General features: G+C 47.9%; 1 protein-coding gene and 1 long non-coding RNA gene across 2 annotated transcripts; both read left to right on the plus strand.

The window, feature by feature from the left end:
• Window positions 1-3,189: 3,189 nt before the first annotated feature.
• On the plus strand, window positions 3,190-3,900 carry LOC147970831 (uncharacterized). The gene is made up of 2 exons (XM_087523659.1): window positions 3,190-3,480; window positions 3,619-3,900. The coding sequence occupies exons 1-2, from the start codon at window positions 3,190-3,192 to the stop codon at window positions 3,898-3,900; spliced, it is 573 nt and encodes a 190-aa protein (XP_087379785.1).
• Window positions 3,901-8,898: 4,998 nt separating this feature from the next.
• Window positions 8,899-17,796, plus strand: LOC147970832 (uncharacterized). The gene is made up of 2 exons (XR_015604312.1): window positions 8,899-10,775; window positions 12,008-17,796. It is a non-coding gene; the product is annotated as an uncharacterized LOC147970832 (long non-coding RNA).
• Window positions 17,797-22,399: the final 4,603 nt, after the last annotated feature.

Here is a 22,399-nt window from a genome sequence, read left to right on the forward strand (position 1 = left end):
GCTATTTCGATCATAGTTTATTTTGCAATCATTATTTTCCAATCTATACAACAAATATACCAAAAATATTTATCTTATTATCTCTATCAGATCTCACTTTTGTAAGTGACCATGAAGGGATTGACAACCCCTTTATCGCGTTGGTTGCGAGGTTCTTGTTTGTTTGTGCACATACTAGGCGACTTGTGTGCTACCTCCTACTGGATTGATACCTTGGTTCTCAAAACTGAGGGAAATAGTTATGCTACTTTGCTACATCACCCTTTCCTCTTCAAGGGAAAACCAATGCATGCTCAAGAGGTAGTGATGAATCTATGTACCTAGGGTAAGGTCATAGGCCTGACCTATACACCCTCCCCTAGGACATCGCCCTAAAGTCAGAAGTATTCAAGGGATACCATCATCCACTCGACCAGAAAACGTTCCACTCGGAAGACTCTATGTCACTCGACCATGGCAGTGATCACTCGACAGACAGAAGATCGAAAGCCACTCTGAAAAGAAACGGTCGGGCGTTTACTCTGTAGACTTAGTGGTCATTTATGTCACTTTATTACTAGCGTTACCAGAAACGCCCCATCTTTATGTACCTTAAACCCTTTGTAACTGAGGGCGGGAGGGGTCTGGCGAACTCTATATAAGCCACCCCCTCCTCAGGGACAAGGGTTCACACCCCATGTAACACCACACACATATAATACAGTTGACCGCCTCCGGGCACCGAGACACAAGGCTATTACTTCCACCGTGAAGGGCCTGAACTCGTAAATCTTGTGTGTACAACTTCACCATAGCTGAGATCTTGCCTCCTCATACCTACCCCCCATTCTACTGTCGGTCTTAGAACCACGACAGTTGGCGCCCACCTTGCGGCAGGTGTCTTAGCGACTTTTTGGTGAAGTTGCGATTTTTCCGATTCACATCATTATGGTTTCCGGCGGTGGATTGGCTGAGGGCCGCGAGATCCGTCATGGCGCGCTCGTCTTGGTTGCCGACGACCCCGCCTGGCTTCAGGAAGCTCCCCTTGACGTCGAGGCGCTCCCCGTCCGCGAGGCGACGCACTTTCGCGCATGCGCTCGCGACATCCTTCTCCAGCAGCCGTCGATCCAATATCGGTCGGTTCTCGTGGTGTCTTCGCTCCCCGCTGTTCGCTGGCGCAAGCGATCCGGTCGGTCGCAGCTTCAGCGGTGGGTGAAACACGCGGTGGCCCGCCAGTCGGCCACCCGACAAGTCGCGGCAATCGAGCCTGACGAAACTCTCTACGGCCTGTTCGACCTATTGACTGGCTCCATCAAGACCACATCATAATGCGACAATAGCGATCCTGCGGCTGAAGTCTTGATGGTCGACGGGCCACATAGTCCTCCTGGCTTCCACCGCGATGAAGGCGGCGATGGTGGCGATGATCCGTCACGCGCTCACGAGGAATACCGCCCCAAGCCTCTTTCTTCGCAGCAGAGGGAAGAGATTCTCCGCCGCAACATGGATGCACTTCACACGCCCATCATTGGGGAAACCTCCGAGGCCCGGGCCTTGGAGGAGGCACGCCTGGCCAACTTGGCTGAGCGCACTCCACTGGAGAACCTTCAGCATGCACTCGACGAGCGTGCACGGCAACGGATCCCTGAGTCCAGTCGACGACAACTTTTTCCGCCTCAACCTCAGGTATACCGCTCTTTGATTCAAAATCTCACAGCTGCAGCCCGTACAGCCGACTCAATCCAGCCTTCCCAGTCGGAGGCTGGCAGAGATTTGATGCAGATCTGGGCCTTACTCCGAGCAGCAGGAGAGCAGAACACAGCAGTGTCTCAATCGTGGAATAGGATTCATAGCAGATCTGTGATGGCAGATACAGTTCAGTCGGCCCACAGCCCAAGATCGCCCCCGCGGCATGAGGGACGTGGTTACCGGAAGGATCAGTACAGAAACCATGAGCAATATGATCACCGACTCGGTCTTGATGACCGTCGTCGAGTGCCCACACCTTCTCCGAGGAGTGGATCATATGTGCCTCGGCAATATGATGACATACACCCTCGCAGTGGTGAGAGAAGAATACCAGCCGACCCAAGGGAGCCAGGCTTTGATGCGAGATCTATTCTCGTTCAAGGTCTAGTTGACAGGAGCAGAGCACACAGGGAGGGGCTTGACAGAGATCACCCGACTGGCAGCAGATTTCATGTTTCAGGCCCAGAGTGTTTCAGTAGAGCCATCAGAGCCGCAGTGATTCCTCCCAACTTCAGGTTGGTGACTGGAGTCAGCAAGTTCACTGGTGAGTCTAAGCCTGACACTTAGCTTGAAGATTACCGAGTGGCTGTACAGATCGATGGTGGTAATGATGAAGTGGCCATGAAGGATCTTCGTCTGATGTTAGAAGGCTCAGCAAGAGCATGGTTGACTCAGTTAGCGCCAGGCAGTATATTCAGTTGGGAAGAACTTGCCCAAGTGTTTGTTAAAACTTTTGAGGGTACTTGCAAGCGGCCAGCGGGGTCAATGGAATTGCAGCATTGCATGCAAAAACCGAGTGAGACTCTGAGAGATTACATTCAGAGGTGGACCACTTTGCATCACACAGTGGAAAATGTATCCCACCATCAAGCAGTTTGCGCCTTCAAGGAAGGCGTTAAAAATCGGGAGCTGGTCCTGAAATTCAGTCCGATAGGGGATATGTCTCTAACTCGGATGATGGAAATAGCCACTCGGTATGCTAACAGAGAAGAGGAGGATCGGCTCCGCAGTGGGAAGAGCAAACCAGTCAGTCAAGACACCGGTGGAGGCAATTCCAATCAGAAAGAAAAGCGTAAAGCTGAACCTGCAGGACCTGGTGAAACTGCAGCAGTGATTCAAGGAAAGTTTAAAGGGAAACCTAAGGGGCCCTGGACCCCTAAGAAAGTAAAAGATGCAGCTGGTAACAATGTGATGGATTTGCCATGTCACATTCACACCAAGAAAGACGAAGAAGGCAATCTGATTTATCGTAAGCATACCACTCGACAGTGTCAGGTTCTGATCGAGCAATTCCGAGAGAAACAACCTAATGAGAAGGAAAAAGAATCTGACAAGGATGAAGACAAAGAGGAAGATGATGGTTTGCCCAATGTCAATTCCACCCTAATGATTTTTGCTGACGTTGAGAGCAAAAGTCGAGTGAAAGTGATCAACAGAGAAGTGAATATGGTTGCTCCAGCAATGACAGCATACCTGAAGTGGTCACAAACAGCTATCAAATTCGACCAGTCTGACCACCCTGCTCGCATAGCCACTGCAGGGAGGCAAGCGTTGGTGGTCGACCCAGTTGTTGGAGGTACACGATTGACAAAAGTGTTGATGGATGGTGGTAGTGCTCTGAATATTCTTTACGGTGAATTCTTAAAAGGGATGGGCATTCTGATGTCCAAACTTAGTGAGATCAACATGAGCTTTCACGGCGTCATCCCTGGCAAGAAGGCTGAATCACTCGACCAGATAGCCTTGGAAGTGGTTTTCGGTGATTCAAAGAATTACCATAAGGAAAAGTTGACATTTGAGGTAGTGGATTTCCAGAGTGCTTATCAAGCTATTCTAGGGAGGCCTGCATACCCGCGTTTTATGGCTCGACCATGTTACGTATATCTCAAGCTGAAAATGCCTGGTCCCAGAGGAGTGATCACGGTCACTGGCAATCGGCAGAAGGCAGAGGAATGCTTCCAGAAGGGTTCTAAAATTGCCGATGCACAAATGGCAGCAATTGAAATGCAAGAATATCATAAAAATGCAGATCCGAGTGATTTGCTGCGAGCCAAGAAGGCTGCCACAGATTCTGCATTTCAGTCGTCTGAAGAAACAAAATCGATTCATATTCACCCGACCGATCCTAATGCTGCCCCTACTCATATCTCCACATCACTCGACAGCAAATAGGAAGAAGCGCTCATCTAGTTCCTCCGTGAGAACTGGGACATCTTTGCATGGAAACCTTCTGACATGCCAGGTGTACCCAGGGGACTGGTTGAGCATCGTTTGCGAGTCGACCCGAAAGTGAAGCCAAGCAAGGAACATCTTAGGCGGTCTGCCGTACAGAAGAGAAAAGCAATTGGCGAGGAAGTGGCTCGGCTCCTAGCAACTGAGTTCATCCGAGAGATTTACCACTCTGAGTGGCTCGCCAATGTTGTAATGGTCCCCAAGAAGGACGATTCACTTCATATGTGCATTGACTTCAAGCATATCAATCGGGCCTGCCCGAAAGATCATTTTCCTCTCCCCCGTATCGACCAAATCGTTGACTCGACTACGGGGTGTGAGCGTTTGTCTTTTCTAGATGCATATTCCGGGTATCATCAGATCCGACTGTATGGACCCGATGAGATAAAAACAGCTTTCATCACTCCATTCGAGTGCTTTTGTTATGTCACCATGCCATTCGGTCTCAAGAACGCTGGTGCCACATTTATGAGGATGATTCAGAAGTGCCTGCTCACTCAAATCAGTCAGAATGTGGAAGCATATATGGATGACATTGTGGTCAAGTCACGTAAAGGTTCCGACCTGCTGGCTGACCTCGCTAAAACCTTTGCCAACCTCAGAAGGTATGATATCAAGCTTAATCCGTTGAAATGCACATTCGGAGTTCCAGGAGGAAAGTTACTCGGTTTCCTTGTTTCCGAACGAGGGACCGATGCCAACCTAAAGAAAGTTGGAGCCATACTCCGGATGAAACGCCCTGTGCGTGTGCATGACGTCCAGAAGCTTATCAGTTGTTTGGCCGCCTTGAGTCGATTCATCTCTCGCCTCGGTGAAAAGGCATTGCCTCTTTACTGACTGATGAAGAAATCTGATAAGTTTGAGTGGACTCCTGAAGCTGATGCAGCGTTTGCAGAACTCAAACCCTGCTTTCCACCCAGCCGGTGCTTGCTGCTCCAATCAGCAAAGAGCCTTTACTGCTTTCTATTGCAGCCATTGGACAAGTTGTCAGTACAGTACTTACGGTCGAGCGGGAAGAAGAAGGAAAAACCTATAAAGTTCAGCGCCCAATGTATTATATTTCTGAAGTCTTGAATCCATCCAAGCAAAGATATCCCCACTATCAGAAGGTTGTCTACGGGATTTACATGACCATGAAGAAGGTTGCACATTATTTCTCTGATCACTCCATTACAGTCGTCAGCGACGCACCTTTGTCAGAATTTCTGAACAACAGAGATGCAACCGGTCGAGTGGCAAAGTGGGCGATTGAACTCCTTCCCTTGGATATCAAGTTTGAGGAAAAGAAAGCTATCAAGTCCCAGGCAATAGCAGATTTCCTCGCCGAGTGGGTCGAGCAGCAACAACAGACTTAGATTCACTCGAAGCATTGGACCATGTTCTGTGATGGATCCAAGATGTTGAACGGTTCTGCTGCCGAGGTGGTATTAGTATCCCATCGAGGAGACAGACTCAGCTATGTTCTTCAGATCCATTTTGATTCCTCCAACAACAAAGCTGAATATGAAGCACTTCTGTATGGGTTGCGTATGACCATTTCACTCGGCGTCCATCGCCTAATCTTCTACGGCGACTCAGATTTGGTGGTTAATCAAGTAATGAAGGAGTGGGACATCAAAAGCCCGGCTATGACTGGTTATTGTAATGCAGTGAGAAAGTTAGAGAAGAAGTTTGAGGGGTTAGAGCTCCATCATATACCCCGACTGAAAAATCAAGCAGCTTATGATTTGGCAAAGATAGGCTCCAAGCATGAGCCTATTCCTAGTAATGTGTTCTTGGAGCATCTTCACACGCCGTCCGTCCAAGAGGATCCCTTCACAGAGGCCCCCACAACCTAAGAGTCCTACTGATCTGACTGAAGTTGAAGTCCCAGCCGTGGTTGACTTGGTCATGGAAGTTTTGGTCGTCATACCCGATTGGACAGTGCCGTACATCGCGTATATTCTCAGGAAAGAGCTTCTAAAGGATGAAGAAGAGGCCCGTCAGATTGTCCGTCGATCTAAAGCTTTCAGAGTAGTGGGTGGACAGGTTTACAGAGAAAGTGTTACCGGAGTTGCTCAGAAGTGCATAACACCAGAAGAAGGTTGAGTGATCCTCAACGACATCCACTCGGGGACATTATGGCCAAAGCATACCGAGCGAGACTTTATTGGCCTCTCGGACCATTGTGGCTAAAGCATACCGAGCGAGACTTTATTGGCCATGAGCGAATGAAATGGCAAAATACATAGTTGACAGATGTGAAGGTTGCCGGTTCTACTCCAACAAGTCTCACAAGCCTACATCAGCCCTGAAGACCATTCCACTCATCTAGCCCTTTGCTGTTTGGGGATTAGATATGGTTGGACCTCTAAGGACTGGCAGAAGTGGCTTCACCCACGTACTTGTAGCAGTCGACAAGTTCACCAAATGGATTGAAGCCAAGCCTATCAAAAACCTCGAAGCAAGTACTGCTGTCAGCTTCATCAGAGAGTTGACATCCAGATATGGTGTCCTGCACAGCATCATCATAGATAATGGGTCAAACTTCAATTCTGATGAGTTCAGAGCCTTTTTGGGCTTCCCAAGGCACTCGGGTCGACTATGCTTTAGTCTCCCATCCCCAGTCAAATCGGCAAGCTGAAAGAGCAAACGAGTTGATTCTCAAAGGACTGAAACCCTGATTGATCTGTGACCTCAAGCATGTAGTGGGTGCCTGGGTTGATGAACGTCCATCAGTACTTTGAGGATTGAGGACAACTCCTAATCGGTCGACTGGCCGAACTCCATTCTTCTTAGTCTATGGGGCTGAAGTTGTGCTTCCGAGTGACTTACTTCATAACACCCCGCGAGTGGAACTCTGCTCAGAAGCCGAAGCAGAACATGCCCGTGAGGATGCTGTCGACCTTCTGGAAGAAGAAAGAGAGATGGCGCTGATCCGGTTGACCATTTATCAGCAAGACCTGCGTCAATTCCACGCCAGAAACATGAGAGGTCGAGAATTTCAAGAGGGAGACCTAGTTCTTCGAGTGGATCAGCAGAAACCACACAAGCTCGCTCCTTCTTGGGAAGGCCCCTTCATCATCACCAAAGTACTTCACAACGGGGCTTATCGCCTCTACAATGTGGAACACAATAAAGATGAGCCACACGCTTGGAATGCGGAGCTGCTCCACCCCTTTTATACTTAAGCATTCAGATTGTCGTGATGTAATAAGAAATACATTCTAGTTCGATTATCAAAGACACAGTTTCACAAATGATTGTTGTTCCTTTTTTAAGAGTTCTAAATCCCCCAGTGGGTGTCTTAGCTGCGAATATGCTTCGCCTGAGTTTCAAAAAATCAAATCCTACCGAGTGATGAGCAAGTCTCTCACTCGGAGGCTTAGCTGCGAATCCGTTTCACCTAAGTTTAAGACATCCTACCGAGTGGTGAGAAAGTCTCTCACTCGGGGGCTTAGCTGCAGTCCAGTACTCGCCTAAGTTTAAGAAATCCTACCTAGTGGTGAGCAAGTCTCTCACTCGGGGGCTTAGCTACAGTCCAGTACTCGCCTAAGTTCAAGAAATCCTATCGAGTGGAGAGCAACCCTCCCACTCAGAGGCTTAGCTGCAGTCCGGTACTCGCCTAAGTTTAAGAAATCCTACCAAGTGGTGAGCAACCCTCCCACTCGGAGGCTTAGCTGCAGTCCAGTACTCACCTAAGTTTGAAAAATCCTACTGAGTGGTGAGCAACCCTCCCACTCGGGGGCTTAGGTGCAGTCCAGTACTCGCCTAAGTTTGAAAAATCCTACCGAGTGGTGAGCAACCCTCCCACTTGGGGGCTTAGCTGCAGTCCAGTACTCGCCTAAGTTTGAAAAATCCTACCGAGTGGTGAGCAACCCTCCCACTCGGGGGCTTAGCTGCAGTCCAATACTCGCTTAAGTTTGGAAAATCCTACCGAGTGGTGAGCAACCCTCCCACTCGAGGGCTCAGCTGCAGTCCAGTACTCGCCTAAGTTTAAAAAATCCTACCAAGTGAAGAGCAACCCTCCCACTCGGAGGCTTAGCTTCAGTCCAGTACTTGCCTAAGTTTGAAAAATCCTACCGAGTGGTGAGCAACCCTCCAACTCGGGGGCTTAGCTGCAGTCCAGTACTCGCCTAAGTTTTAAGACTCGCTCCATCCTTACCCATAAGGGCGGCGAGGTGCAGGTCGACCACAATCTGTCCTCGGAGCTTTGACACAAATACAACCTCCGCTCCATCCTTACCCGTAAGAGCGACACGGTGCAGGTCGACCACAGAGTGACGCCCCGTGACCGATGCGCCAGGTGTCTTCCAGTTATTCACCGACGTTGCCATGTCATTTGCTTGCGTGTTGCATCTCCTCTTGTCATCATGTGCATTGCATCATCATGTTTTCAAAACATGCATCCGTCCCGGCCTCCTCGTTCTCTCCGTTGTCCGTTCTGAGCCCAGACACACTTGCACGCGCCCGTGGCATGTCCGAAATAGTATTTTATAAGTGGCTGGAAAATGTTCTCGGAATGGGCTGAGAGTTGACGTGTGGTCTTATGATAGTGTAGATAGACCGCCTGTCAAGTTTCATCGCATTCGGAGTCCGTTTGACGCCCCAATGGATAACTATAGCGGCATTATAGCCGGTCTAACGTCGGACGTTTTCGGTCTCCGGAAGCAGTCGCCGGGGCTATCTCTCTTCTCTTCTCTCAGCTCGAGACCGTCTATACAGTCCACTACTCACCGCCAGGCCCTACCTAACCTCTCTCATCAGCCCGCGACCCTCCTCGCGCGCGCGCCCGAAAGCTGTCCCGGACCCGACCCGAACAGTTGTCACCGTTGGACTCAGAACATCCCCAAATATCTACAAAACGTCTCCGTTTTGTTAATTGGACTTCGTAGCATATTTTTTTTTCGACCGCCCGATTACGATCAGACGGACTAAACCCACTCTCTTTATCCTATATATGGACCAACCCCACCCAAATAAGACCAAACCCTATTTTCTAGGGATCCTCCCTGTCCAATTCCCGCCGCCAGCATCTCCCACCTCGGGATCCATCTCCACCCAATCCAACCTCCGCCTCCTTTTCCGTGCCCGACCAACCTCCTCTAGCCGTAGCCCCGCGTCTCCACGCTCGTGCCCGAGCAGGAGCTCCTCGAGACGGAGCTCATCCACAGCAGGTCCCTTGCCTCCCTCGATCCACCTCGTCCCCGAGCCCGAGATCCACTCCTCCAACGCGCTTGGCCTCTACCATCTTCCTCGCGAGGACTCGCTCCAGCTCCCTCTGCCGCATCAAGAACGACGACCACAACTTGAACCCAGTCATCGTCGTCGACCAGGCAGTCCACATCCGACACCCCCTTCTTCTCCTTCCTGTTTTTCCTCCCTGCGTTTCCCCTCTCTCATCTCTCTCCGTTATCCCTTTCTCTGTCGACAGGAGCACCCCGCGCCATGGCCTCGCTGAGCGCCGCCGCGCCCAAGCTCCTCTGTCCGCGCTGCCGATTGTCCGATCCGGCAGCAGCGGACCGGATCCACCCGTCTGCGTGTTCCCGGCGCTGCCGAAGCCCCAAGTTTTCCCTCATCGCCGTCCTGCTCATGCCCCTGCTGCAGCTGTTCATCGCCTGAAGCCTTCGACCTCCGCCTCGCCAAGTCCAGCCGGCCGGCCTTAGCACCTACCCACCAGATCCGGCCTCCCCCTCGCCTTCTCCGCCATGCCCTCGCCTTGCCGGAGTTCCAGCCAGCGCACCTCCAGGGCCTTGCCTCACCGCGGCTCCCGCTGAACCTCCCCGTCGCTGGCGTTTTTCTTCAGAGACGAGCAGTGCAGCTCGCCCGATGCCTGTTGACGCGTCGCCCTTTCGTGTGGGCTGCCACATCGCATGCAGGCCTCCCAGCGCTCAAGGCCATCTGAGATCCAGCAAGGCCCAGCTCCCTTGGCCCATGATGAGGCGCCCCCAGCAGCGCCTCGTTTGTTTTTTTCTTCTACTCAGTTGGCCCAACTTGCACCAGATTTGGCCCATAGATGTTTTTTTAGTTCTGTGAATTGACCAATTTTCCTTCACATGCATAATTACAGAATATGCCATCATTTTAAAAATGCTCACACCTAAATAACCGTGCATCGGTTTTAAACAAACTTAACATGAAAGTTGGTTAGATTTTTGTCTAGTTTCATAATATGCAACTTTCATGCATGTTTGAAATGTTTAAAATGCTGTTTGTTTAAATTTGCTCCTATGCCATGTTAAAATGCTTTACTTCATAACTAATTAACCTTAGCTCCGAATTAAATAAATTATATATGTAAATGGGGTAGAAAAATGCCTAGATTAACATGGTGGCATTACTTTGCATGTTTAACAACTCTAAAATTGTGTTTAGGTAAGAATAGTACCAAACCTAATAAATGCATATGAGGATTTTCTGGAAGTGTTGTTCGTTGTTTCCGGTCCCATTTAAACTTGACTAGATAGGTAGTTTTACTTTGCTTCACCCTCTTGCCATGCTAACAACATTTAATCTTGTTGGGTACATAAACGAGATCGAACTAAGTAACCCGAATGTGGTGTTCCTTCAATATGCATCCCCTTGCATATTGAGCTCCACTTAATTTGTAGGATTGTTTGTGCATTTTGCCATGCCATGCCTCTTTAAACCGGACATGCATCATACTTGATTGTGCATCATGTCATGATTATGTGATGGTTGTTTACTATTTTGTGTGCTTCTTTCCGGTGTTGCTTATTCGGGTTGGTTCCGATAACGTCGTGTTGTGAGGACCCGTTCGACTACGTCCGTTTGTCTTCTTCATGGACTCGTTCTTCTTCCTTGCGGGTTTTCAGGCAAGATGATCATACCCTCGAAATAACTTCTATCTTTGCTTTGCTAGATGCTCGCTCTTTTCCTATGCCTATGCTACGATGCCTACCACTTGCCTATCATGCCTCCCAAATTGCCATGTCAAACCTCTAACCCACCATGTCCTAGCAAACCGTTGATTGGCTATGTTACCGCTTTGCTCAGCCCCTCTTATAGCGTTGCTAGTTGCAGGTGAAGATTGGAGATCGTTCCTTGTTGGAACATTGTTTATTGTCGGGATATCACTATATTATCTTGTTATCTTAATACATCTATATACTTGGTAAAGGGTGGAAGGCTCGGCCTTTTTGCCTAGTGTTTTGTTCCACTCTTGCCGCCCTAGTTTCCGTCATATCGGTGTTATGTTCCTGGATTTTGCGTTCCTTACGTGGTTGGGTAATAATGGGAACCCCTTGACAAATCGCCTTGAATAAACTCTTCCAGCAATGCCCAACCTTGGTTTTACCATTTGCCACCTAGCCTCTTTTTCCCTTGGGTTTCCGGAGCCCAAGGGTCATCTTATTTAAACCCCCCCCCGGGCCAGTGCTCCTCTGAGTGTTGGTCCAAACTAGAGCCCTGTGCAGCGCCCCCTCGGGGAAACTCGTTGTTTGGTTTTAGTTGTACGGATTGCTCATCTGAGTGTGCCTTGAGAATGAGATATGTGCAGCTCCTATCGGGATTTGTCGGCACATTCGGGCGGTGTTGCTGGATTTGTTTTAACTTGTCAAAGTTGTCTTGTAGAACCGGGATGCCGAGTCTGATCGGAATGTCTCGGGAGAAGGTATATCCTTCGTTGACCGTGAGAGCTTGTCATGGGCTAAGTTGGGACTCCCCTGCAGGGATTTGAACTTACGAAAGCCGTGCCCGCGGTTATGAGGAGATGGGAATTTGTTAATGTCCGGTTGTAGATAACTTGAACCTTAACTTAATTAAAATGAATCAACTGTGTGTGTTACCGTGATGGTCTCTTCTCGACGGAGTCCGGGAAGTGAACACGGTGTTGGAGTAATGTTTGCTGTAGGTTGTTCTCTAGTTCTTCGTTCGTGCTTTGCCTTCTCTTCTCGCTCTCTTTTGCGAACAGGTTAGCCACCATATATGCTAGTCGCTTGCTGCAGCTCCACATGTTACCTTACCTTACCTATAAGCTTAAATACTCTTGATCGCGAGGGTGCGAGATTGCTTAGTCCCCATGGCTCACAGATTACTTCCAAACCAGATGCAGGGCCCAATGACTCCGTTCTAGATGATGCGCTTGAGCTCAAGTGGGAGTTCGACGAAGACTCACGCCGTTACTATGTGTCTTTCGCTGATGATCAGTAGTGGTGCCCAGTTGGGGCGATCGGGACCATGTCGCTTGTTGGGGTTGATCTTTTATTTTGGTACCGTAGTCGGACCATGAGTGATTGGATGATGTAATGCTATTTATGTACTTTGTTTGACGTGGCGAGTGTAAGCCAACTATGTACCTTTCCCTTTATTATCTATTTACATGGGTTGTTGTGAAGATTACCTTACTTGCGACATTGCTTTCTATGCGGTTATGCCTCTAAGTCGTGCTTTGACACGTAGGAGATATAGCCGCATCGAGGGCGTTACAAGTTGGTAATCAGAGCCTTCCCCGACCTTAGGATCCCCCACTGCTTGATCGTATTAGCAGCCGTTGTTGAGTCTTGAAAAATGTTTTGAGTCATTTAGGAATTATATATCGGAGAGTTTAGGTATTATATTTACTTCCCAGTCCCTTCATCACTCTGGTAAGGCATCCTGGCGTAGAGTTTTGACTCTCCTCTTCTCAAATTTCACTAATTTTTTTTAGGATCACGCGGGTATCTTGGAATCGTTCCGATGGTTTTGTGACGAGAACATTGTTCTTGGTGCCTCCTGTCATTTAGGGGTTGCGGCAGTGTCTCGAGGAGTTGAGCTCCGAGGTGTTGTCGTCACAATTTTATTGTTGCAGTTCTGGAATACCTGAGTTTAGTTCGCCGACATCAAAAATCTCTTTTATGCAGTTGTTGGTGAGATAACCTCGACGCCACCCAGTACTGGGGCGGGAGTTCGGGAGTATTGCCATAACTTGTATAACGGATGCTTTTCAAAGGTTGAGGTAGACGATTTCCGAAGGTTTCTTTGTTATGTGTTGAAGGATGGATTTAGCTGGATGTAGGATTTGCTAGTTTTGGGTGAGATATTATGCGTCCCCTGTATCACCAACACCTGATTGCATAACCGGAAAATTTCGGGAGTTTATAAGTGGGAATTCAAGTAGCTCTTAGGATATCTTTCCGACAGATGTATGATATGAAATTGGGGTTCGACGTCTAGTGGTCCGCCTATTCACGGTTGGTTTTACAGTGGTCTCGTTGTGTCTTAAAGAGTCCTTGGCTATGCCGACTCGGGGACGCTTCGTATGTCATGTGCACTGCCTTGTACATGATGGTGTTGTACGATCGAGCCCGTGTAGGCCCCACCACAAAAACTTCGGATGAAATCTCTATCATATGTTTGTTCCGACTTATTCTGCAAGCCAATCCTTTGTTTTGTTTTGAGTTGTGGTATTCGAGTTGCTTCGAAGTCAAATGTTGATTCCATACCTTTTCTAAACGGTGTTCTCATGTTCCTATGTGAATACTAATCCTTCATAATAATCGAGATTGTCATGTCAATCCTTTTTCACCGGCGTGTTTCTCTTCAAGTGGATACAATCATTTCAACATCAGTAAGATCAATTATCAGTTCTTCTCAACGGTGTTTGTTTCATCCGTCTCCAAGTTGCCTTTGTTTTTCCCGCCCACCCACCCTTTTTCTTCAAGGACTCGTATTTCTTATTCAAGTATCCTTTTATTAATGTAAAGCTTCTCCATTCTTTTTCCGTCAATATCCTTATTCGATGATTCTCAAGAAGATGCTAACGAAGCTTCAAGTTCGTCTCTCGTCACTCATTTTCTTCTCCGGTGGATTTAATTCAAGCTTTGGTATTGAGCATACTCCTTTTCTTTTTGCCCAATGCCTATTTATGCCGGTGCACCTCTTAATCTTCCCCGCTTGCTATTCTTTTGTTCCGGAGTGCTAAAGATATCTCAGAAGATTCGTGTTTCCACTCTTAATCCGTTCAAGCTATTTTGAGGATGTTATCTCATTCAAGCCTTTTAATTCAACCAGTGCAATCTCTCCTTTAATCATTTCAACGGTGTTTCTCTTGAGTGGGCCCTAACCCACAGGTCTTTTTCCAGGATCTTACCTGACTCTTCTTATTTTCTGGGAGCTATCCAAATTTCTTTTTGAAGTGTGATGTAAGAATGATTCATCATCAGTCATATGTATTTCTCTAAGATCTGTCGAATTCTTTTCATCGTTGGATCAACCTCTTCATTTTGATTCTTCCGGAGTGTCTAAATAATTCATGGTGGTGTTTCTCGTCGTCATTCTCGGAATTTTGAAGACCGAAGAAGAGTTTCTCTTTAATCTTGCTCCATTATCTTCAAGATTCATGGTGCTAGCCTTATGCCATCCTCTCATAATTGTTTTCGTTCGTGATAATTCTTTTCACCCATCCGGAGCAATTAAGGAGTCTTTTCAGTTTGATTTTTCGGAGCCCATCATCTCGTAATTATTCATTCCAGCTTTCAGCTCTCGTTCTCCAAATCATACCGGTGCATCATTCAAGTATTCTCTTATTAGCTTGTGATCTCTTTGTTTCAGTGGTATCTAAATCCCCTCAAGTATCCTCACTCGTTCTCTAATTCTTACCGGTGATTCATCCCTTTACATCGTTCTTTTCCAATTCTTACGGTGGCTATTCATGATTTTTCTTCCTTGCTATCATATCTATCTATTTGTTGTCAATCCTAACGGTGGTTCGTTCAAGATTTTCCTTCCTTTATTTTTTGTCTCAATTCATCCGTTATGTCATCCTACTGGCGGATCATCGAAGACATTCTCAAGTTGCGCTATATCTATTCTAATCCTTTCTTCAAGAATAAGTACTATGCCAAATCCGTTTGCTCCTCATCAATTTAATTGGTGAAGGATACACATAACTTAATTCTTATTCTTGTTCATCCAAGTGATTAATTCCTTATTCCAGAGTGGTTCATCATACATATTCTTGGTTTCAAGTGCTCATCTTTCTTTCCCGGAGTTCCAAGCTCTCGCAATTATGTTATCACGGAGATCTATCTAAATCTTTACAAGGTTCCACCTTGTGTTTTCAACTACCCTTTCTTTCCGTTTGATCATTCTTTTGTTTAACGGAGTTCTTCATGGAGGTTCTACATGATGGTTCTTCAAGGATTTAACTCCTTCTCGAAGTGTTCATCGAGATTCTTTTCAGAGGAGCTCAAGCATTCTTCATCTTTCAACTCGGAGTGCAATTCTTTCACGCATATCTTTTGAGGTGGTGTTATGTCATTCTTGATAATTTGAGTTCATGTCTCATGATTCACATGTTGTTAAGAATGAGGCATCTTAAGTCCATCAACCTCTTCATTGGAATTATCTGGGGTTATATTTCACCTAAAGCTTTCCCTAAGGATTAACGCTATTAATGGTGATAATATATGACCCAAGTTCTTCGTTTATCCTCCCGGTGAAATAAGTTTCTTGTCTCCTTCTTGTTCTTATCAATCCAATCAATTCTTTTCCCGTGAGTGGCAGGTTGTCACCTCATAATTTGAGATGTATTCCATAAGACCATATCAAGCTTATTATTTTCATTGTTGGTTTTTCCAACAACTCCGTTCTAGCCTTTGTTGTAAGCGTGCTCTCTCAAGATCTTGTTTCCCTCTGTTCATTCCATTCCATTCTTTCATTTCTTCCGCAGGCATTGTGATGTTGCTCTCTTCGACCCATCATCCTCTTTTGTCAAGTTTATGTCCCTTTCCTTGCTTATCCGTTTAACCGGAGTGTGGTGTCCTTCTTTCAAGCTCTTTTCTTCCTATCTAGTCTTGCATCTCTTATGAACCAGAGTGCTGTCCGAATTTGTTCTTCCTTCTGCCTCTTTTCTAACGGAGTGCTTTCAACTTCATTTATCTCCGTTGTATTCTTTTCTCGAGATGGCTTAACCTTTTCAAGGTTCTTTGGTTTCACTCATTTGTCATAGAAGCAACTTAGTTTTACCGCTGCTCTTCCTCTTCTGTTTTTCCCTCCGCTGCCATTCTTGATCTCGGGACGAGATCCTCTCGTAGTGGTGGAGTGTTGTGACGCCCCGTGACCGATGCGGCAGGTGTCTTCCAGTTATTCGCCGATGTTGCCATGTCATTTGCTTGCGTGTTGCATCTCCTCATGTCCTCATGTGCATTGCATCATCATGTTTTGTAAACTTGCATCCGTCCCGGCCTCCTCGTTCTCTCCGTTGTCCGTTCTGAGCCCAGACACACTTGCACGCGCCCGCGGCATGTCCGAAATAGTATTTTATAAGTGGCCGGAAAATGTTCTCGGAATGGGATGAGAGTTGACGTGTGGTCTTATTATAGTGTAGATAGACCGCCTGTCAAGTTTCATCGCATTCGGAGTCCGTTTGACGCCCCAACGGGTAACTATAGCGGCATTATAGCCGGTCTAATGTCGGACGTTTTCGGTCTCCGAAAGCAGTCGCCGGGGCTATCTCTCTTCTCTTCTCTCAGCTTGAGACCGTCTATATAGTCCACTACTCACTGCCAGGCCCTACCTAACCTCTCTCGTCAGCCCGCGACCCTCGTCGCGCGCGCGCCCGTAAGCTGTCCCGGACCCGACCCGAACAGTTGTCACCGTTGGACTCAGAACATCCCCAAATATCTACAAAACTTCTCCATTTTGTTAATTGGACTTCGTAGCATATTTTCTTTTGACCGCCTGATTACGATCGGACGGACTAAACCCACTCTCTTTATCCTATATATGGACCAACCCCACCCAAATCAGACCAAACCCTATTTTCTAGGGATCCTCCCTGTCCAATCCCCGCCGCCAGCATCTCCCACCTCAGGATCCATCTCCACCCAATCCAACCTCCGCCTCCTTTTCCGTGCCCGACCAACCTCCTCTGGTCGCAGCCCCGCGTCTCCACGCTCGTGCCCGAGCAGGAGCTCCTCGAGACGGAGCTCATCCACAGCAGGTCCCTTGCCTCCCTCGATCCACCTCGTCCCCGAGCCCGAGATCCACTCCTCCAACGCGCTCGGCCTCTACCATCTTCCTCGCGAGGACTCGCTCCAGCTTCCTCTGCCGCGTCAAGAACAACGACCACAACTTGAACCCAGTCATCGTCGTCGACCAGGCAGTCCTCATCCGACACCCCCTTCTTCTCCTTCCCGTTTTGCCTCCCTGCGTTTCCCCTCTCTCATCTCTCTCTATTCTCCCTTTCTCTGTCGATAGGAGCACCCCGCGCCATGGTCTCGCTGAGCGCCGCCGCGCCCAAGCTCCTCTGTCCGCGCTGCCGATTGTCCGATCCGGCACCAGCGGACCGGATCCACCCGTCTGCGTGTTCCCGGCGCTGCCGAAGCCCCAAGTTTTCCCTCATCGCCGTCCTGCTCATGCCCCTGCTGCAGCTGTCCATCGCCTGAAGCCTTCGACCTCCGCCTCGCCAAGTCCAGCCGGCCGGCCTTAGCACCTACCCACCAGATCCGGTCTCCCCCTCGCCTTCTCCGCCATGCCCTCGCCTTGCCGGAGTTCCAGCCAGCGCACCTCCAGGGCCTTGCCTCACCGCGGCTCCCGCTGAACCTCCCCGTCGCTGGCATTTTTCTTCAGAGACGAGCAGTGCAGCTCGCCCGATGCCTGTTGACGCGTCGCCCTTTCGTGTGGGCTGCCACATCGCATGCAGGCCTCCCAGCGCTCAAGGCCATCTGAGATCCAGCAAGGCCCAGCTCCCTTGGCCCATGGTGAGGCGCCCCCAGCAGCGCCTCGTTTGTTTTTTTCTTCTACTCAGTTGGCCCAACTTGCACAAGATTTGGCCCATAGATGTTTTTTTAGTTCTGTGAATTGACCAATTTTCCTTCACATGCATAATTACAGAATATGCCATCATTTTAAAAATGCTCACACCTAAATAACCGTGCATCGGTTTTAAACAAACTTAACATGAAAGTTGGTTAGATTTTCGTCTAGTTTCATAATATGCAACTTTCATGCATGTTTGAAATGTTTAAAATGCTGTTTGTTTAAATTTGCCCCTATGCCATGTTAAAATGCTTTACTTCATAACTAATTAACCATAGCTCCGAATTAAATAAATTATATATGTAAATGGGGTAGAAAAATGCCTAGATTAACATGGTGGCATTACTTTTCATGTTTAACAACTCTAAAATTGTGTTTAGGACAGAACAGTACCAAACCTAATAAATGCATATGAGGATTTTACGGAAGTGTTGTTCATTGTTTCCGGTCTAATTTAAACTTGACTAGATAGGTAGTTTTACTTTGCTTCACCCTCTTGCCATCCTAACAACATTTAATCTTGTTGGGTACATAAACGAGATCGAACTAAGTAACCCGAATGTGGTGTTCCGTCAATATGCATCCCGTTGCATATTGAGCTCCACTTAATTTGTAGGATTGTTTGTGCATTTTGCCATGCCATGCCTCTTTAAACCGGACATGCATCATACTTGATTGTGCATCATGTCATGATTATGTGATGGTTGTTTACTATTTGGTGTGCTTCTTTCCGGTGTTGCTTCTTCGGGTTGGTTTCGATAACGTCGTGTTGTGAGGACCCGTTCGACTACGTCCGTTTGTCTTATTCATGGACTCGTTCTTCTTCCTTGCGGGTTTTCAGACAAGATGATCATACCCTCGAAATCACTTCTATCTTTGCTTTGCTAGATGCTCGCTCTTTTGCTATGCCTATGCTACGATGCCTACCACTTGCCTATCATGCCTCCCAAATTGCCATGTCAAACCTCTAACCCACCATGTCCTAGCAAACCGTTGATTGGCTATGTTACCGCTTTGCTCAGCCCCACTTATAGCGTTGCTAGTTGCAGGTGAAGATTGGAGATCGTTCCTTGTTGGAACATTGTTTATTGTCGGGATATCACTATATTATCTTGTTATCTTAATACATCTATATACTTGGTAAAGGGTGGAAGGCTCGGCCTTTTTGCCTAGTGTTTTGTTCCACTCTTGCCGCCCTAGTTTCCGTCATATCGGTGTTATGTTACCGGATTTTGTGTTCCTTACGCGGTTGGGTAATAATGGGAACCCCTTGACAAATCTCCTTGAATAAAACTCTTCCAGCAATGCCCAACCTTGGTTTTACCATTTGCCACCTAGCCTCTCTTTCCCTTGGGTTTCCGGAGCCCAAGGGTCATCTTATTTAAACCTCCCCGGGCCAGTGCTCCTCTGAGTGTTGGTCCAAACTAGAGCCCTGTGCAGTGCCCCCTCGGGGAAACTCGAGGTTTGGTTTTAGTTGTACGGATTGCTCATCCGAGTGTGCCCTGAGAACGAGGTATGTGCAGCTCCTATCGGGATTTGTTGGCACATTCGGGCGGTGTTGCTGGATTTGTTTTAACTTGTCGAAGTTGTCTTTTAGAATCGGGATGCCGAGTCTGATCGGAATGTCTCGGGAGAAGGTATATCCTTCGTTGACCGTGAGAGCTTGTCATGGGCTAAGTTGGGACTCCCCTGCAGGGATTTGAACTTTCGAAAGCCGTGCCCACGGTTATGGGCAGATGGGAATTTGTTAATGTCCGGTTGTAGATAACTTGAACCTTAACTTAATTAAAATGAATCAACTGTGTGTGTTACCGTGATGGTCTCTTCTCGGCGGAGTCCGGGAAGTGAACACGGTGTTGGAGTAATGTTTGCCGTAGGTTGTTTTCTAGTTCTTCGTTCGTGCTTTGCCTTCTCTTCTCGCTCTCTTTTGCGAACAGGTTAGACACCATATATGCTAGTCGCATGCTGCAGCTCCACATATTACCTTACCTTACCTATAAGCTTAAATAGTCTTGATCGCGAGGGTGCGAGATTGCTGAGTCCCCGTGGCTCACAGATTGCTTCCAAACCAAATGCAGGGCCCGATGACTCCGTTCCAGATGATGCGCTTGAGCTCAAGTGGGAGTTCGACGAAGACTCACGCCGTTACTATGTGTCTTTCCCTGATGATCAGTAGTGGTGCCCAGTTGGGGCGATCGGGACCATGTCGCTTGTTGGGGTTGATCTTTTATTTTGGTACCGTAGTCGGACCATGAGTGATTGGATGATGTAATGCTATTTATGTACTTTGTTTGACGTGGCGAGTGTAAGCCAACTATGTACCTTTCCCTTTATTATCTATTTACATGGGTTGTTGTGAAGATTACCTTACTTGCGACATTGCTTTCAATGCGGTTATGCCTCTAAGTCGTGCTTCGACACGTACGAGATATAGCCGCATCGAGGGCGTTACACACGGTTTGTCCTCGGAGCTTCGACACAAATACAACGTCCGCTCCATCCTTATCCATAAGGGTGGCGGGGTGCAGGTCGACCACGATCTTCCCATGATTCACTTGACTGAACCGCATAGCAGCTCAAACTGCAAGAAACAAGTTCTATGCAAAGAGTCAAAATATTCAAAAGCCCACAGATTAAAGTACTCGGGCATCAGGCCCGAAGGAGTTTAATGTTTACAAAATCAGTCGGCATTCCGAGGCAAATTTAAGGCGATGCATAAAGTTTGTTCATTCCGCAGGAGGAGGACTTGCAGGCTCGACGAACTCGTCCAGATCAATTCCGTCAGCAATCCGAGTGGCAGCAGCAATGCAGGTTTCCTTGAAGGATCGGAATGCATGCCTTTTTGTATTGGCAACCTTGATTGCTGCCAGCTTTTCCTCTCGGGCTTCCTTGCAGTGGACACGAACCAGCGATAGAGCCACGTCAGCACCGCATCGGGCAGAAGACTTCTTCCATTCTTGCACTCGACCAGGGACCTCATTGAGTCAAGTCATCAGGGACTTGAGGTCGTTTGGAAGCATCGCCCTTGGCCAGAGTGCTGTATCGATGCACGACACCTCCACCTTCAGGCGAGCAAGATAGCTCGTAACACTAGCAACACGGGATTCCAGTCGGAGCACGTTCATAGCAGCATCATCATCGAGGGGAGACATGACGGGGTCTAGACCTGTCTCGACCCGCCCAGTCTCTTCTTCAAAGTTTTGGCAGAATTCTACAAACACAAAGAAATAATGGGTCGACGTATGCCTGATGAATCGACAACAGCTAAACAGTCGAGCAAAGGAAAATACCTTCGAGCATAAGGAACAGCTTTTTGGCGAGCACCCCAAGATAAGCCTCCAGGTCATTTCTCTTACGAGAAATGCCTTCGATCTTCTCGTTCAAAGCAACTTTGTCCTTCTTTAGATGGGTCGCTTCTTTGTTGGCCTCGGTGAGGGATGCCTTTAGTTTGGCGTTGTCTTCCTCCAGTGCTCCGACTGAAGCCAGCTTCTTGTCAGCAAGTGTGGTCTTCTCCTTAGCCTCCTTCTGCGCAGTTGCAAGTTCAAGATCCTTTTGTGCCAAGGCTTGCTTCATTTTCTCTGAAGAATGTGCATTCCGGTCAAGGAGAGGGACAAAGAGATAACATGAGGGATGGTCAAGATAAACAGTCGACAGGTCATTTCCTTTCGTACCAGCTACTTCGTCTTGAGCCTTTTTCAAGTTTTGATTGGCCAGTTCCAAATTAAGGTTGAGTTGCCTCTGCTTTTCCTTGAATTCGGCGAACTTGGAGATAAGCTCACAAGATTTCTATAATCGGCAAAAGATACATTAATGGACAAGATCAAAGATCATTCGCTTCTGAGTGAATAGAATTCTAAGACTACTGCAGAATCAAACATTCTACAGTAGTCTCGGGGACTACACCCAGCGGGTGCACATATCCTGCCCCCACTGGTTCGGGTTCCACTTGACATGGCCTTCCCAGACCGAGTAAACAAAAGATACATACTCAGACCCCAACCGACTGCCAGCAGTCGACTGCGGTCTCGGGGACTACACCTAGTGGGTGCACTTAGCGTGCCCCCACTGGTTCAGATTCCACTCGACATGGTCTACCCGGACCGAGTGGAAGAGTGAAACAATAAAGACATTTTTTATCAAGACCTCCACCGAATTACACATTCGACGGTGGCCTCGGGGACTACACCCAATGGGTGCACTATGCATGCCCCCACTAACCCAGAACTACAACCGACACAACCTAGTCGACTCAACTGGGAAAGTTACTCGACATAAATTCAAACACCTAGTGGGTGTGCAGATGCGAAGTGCAGAATAACAGGAGGATGCACAAAGAAAAGTTTTCAGGTAGCATATCCTAACAGAACAAGCAACAAGATAAGAGTTCAGTTGGAAGCCAACTTACCTGGACATTGGCTCGATGGGCCGCACTGGCGTCATAAGCAGCCTGACTGCTTTCATGCACCACCTTCAGTCGCTCCATCATTACGCTAGCTTGGCGAATGGCTTCTGCGGCGGCGCTTGCCTGGTCTTCTGGAACATGATGAGTAGTGAAGAATGGGGTTGGTGGTTCAGTCGCGGCAGCTTGAAGTTCCGAGGCATGAAGCTGGATAGTTGAAGCTAACACTGGTGTAGTCGACGATGTGGGGCGTTCACTTGATACTGGAACAGCGAAAGTAACAGAAGCCCGAGCCACATC

Source organism: Triticum urartu, chromosome 5A (assembly GCF_056163025.1).
Source record: "Triticum urartu cultivar PI428250 chromosome 5A, HENAU_Tu73, whole genome shotgun sequence".
Classification (NCBI taxonomy): Eukaryota; Viridiplantae; Streptophyta; class Magnoliopsida; order Poales; family Poaceae; genus Triticum; species Triticum urartu.

Bases quoted from the DNA above. Each gene is read 5' to 3' on its own strand.
- LOC147970831 (XM_087523659.1), top strand. From the start codon at position 3,190: ATGACAGCATACCTGAAGTGGTCACAAACAGCTATCAAATTCGACCAG. The intron at 3,481-3,618 runs GTTTTCGGTGAT...GTATATCTCAAG, and splicing joins ACCAGATAGCCTTGGAAGTG to CTGAAAATGCCTGGTCCCAG.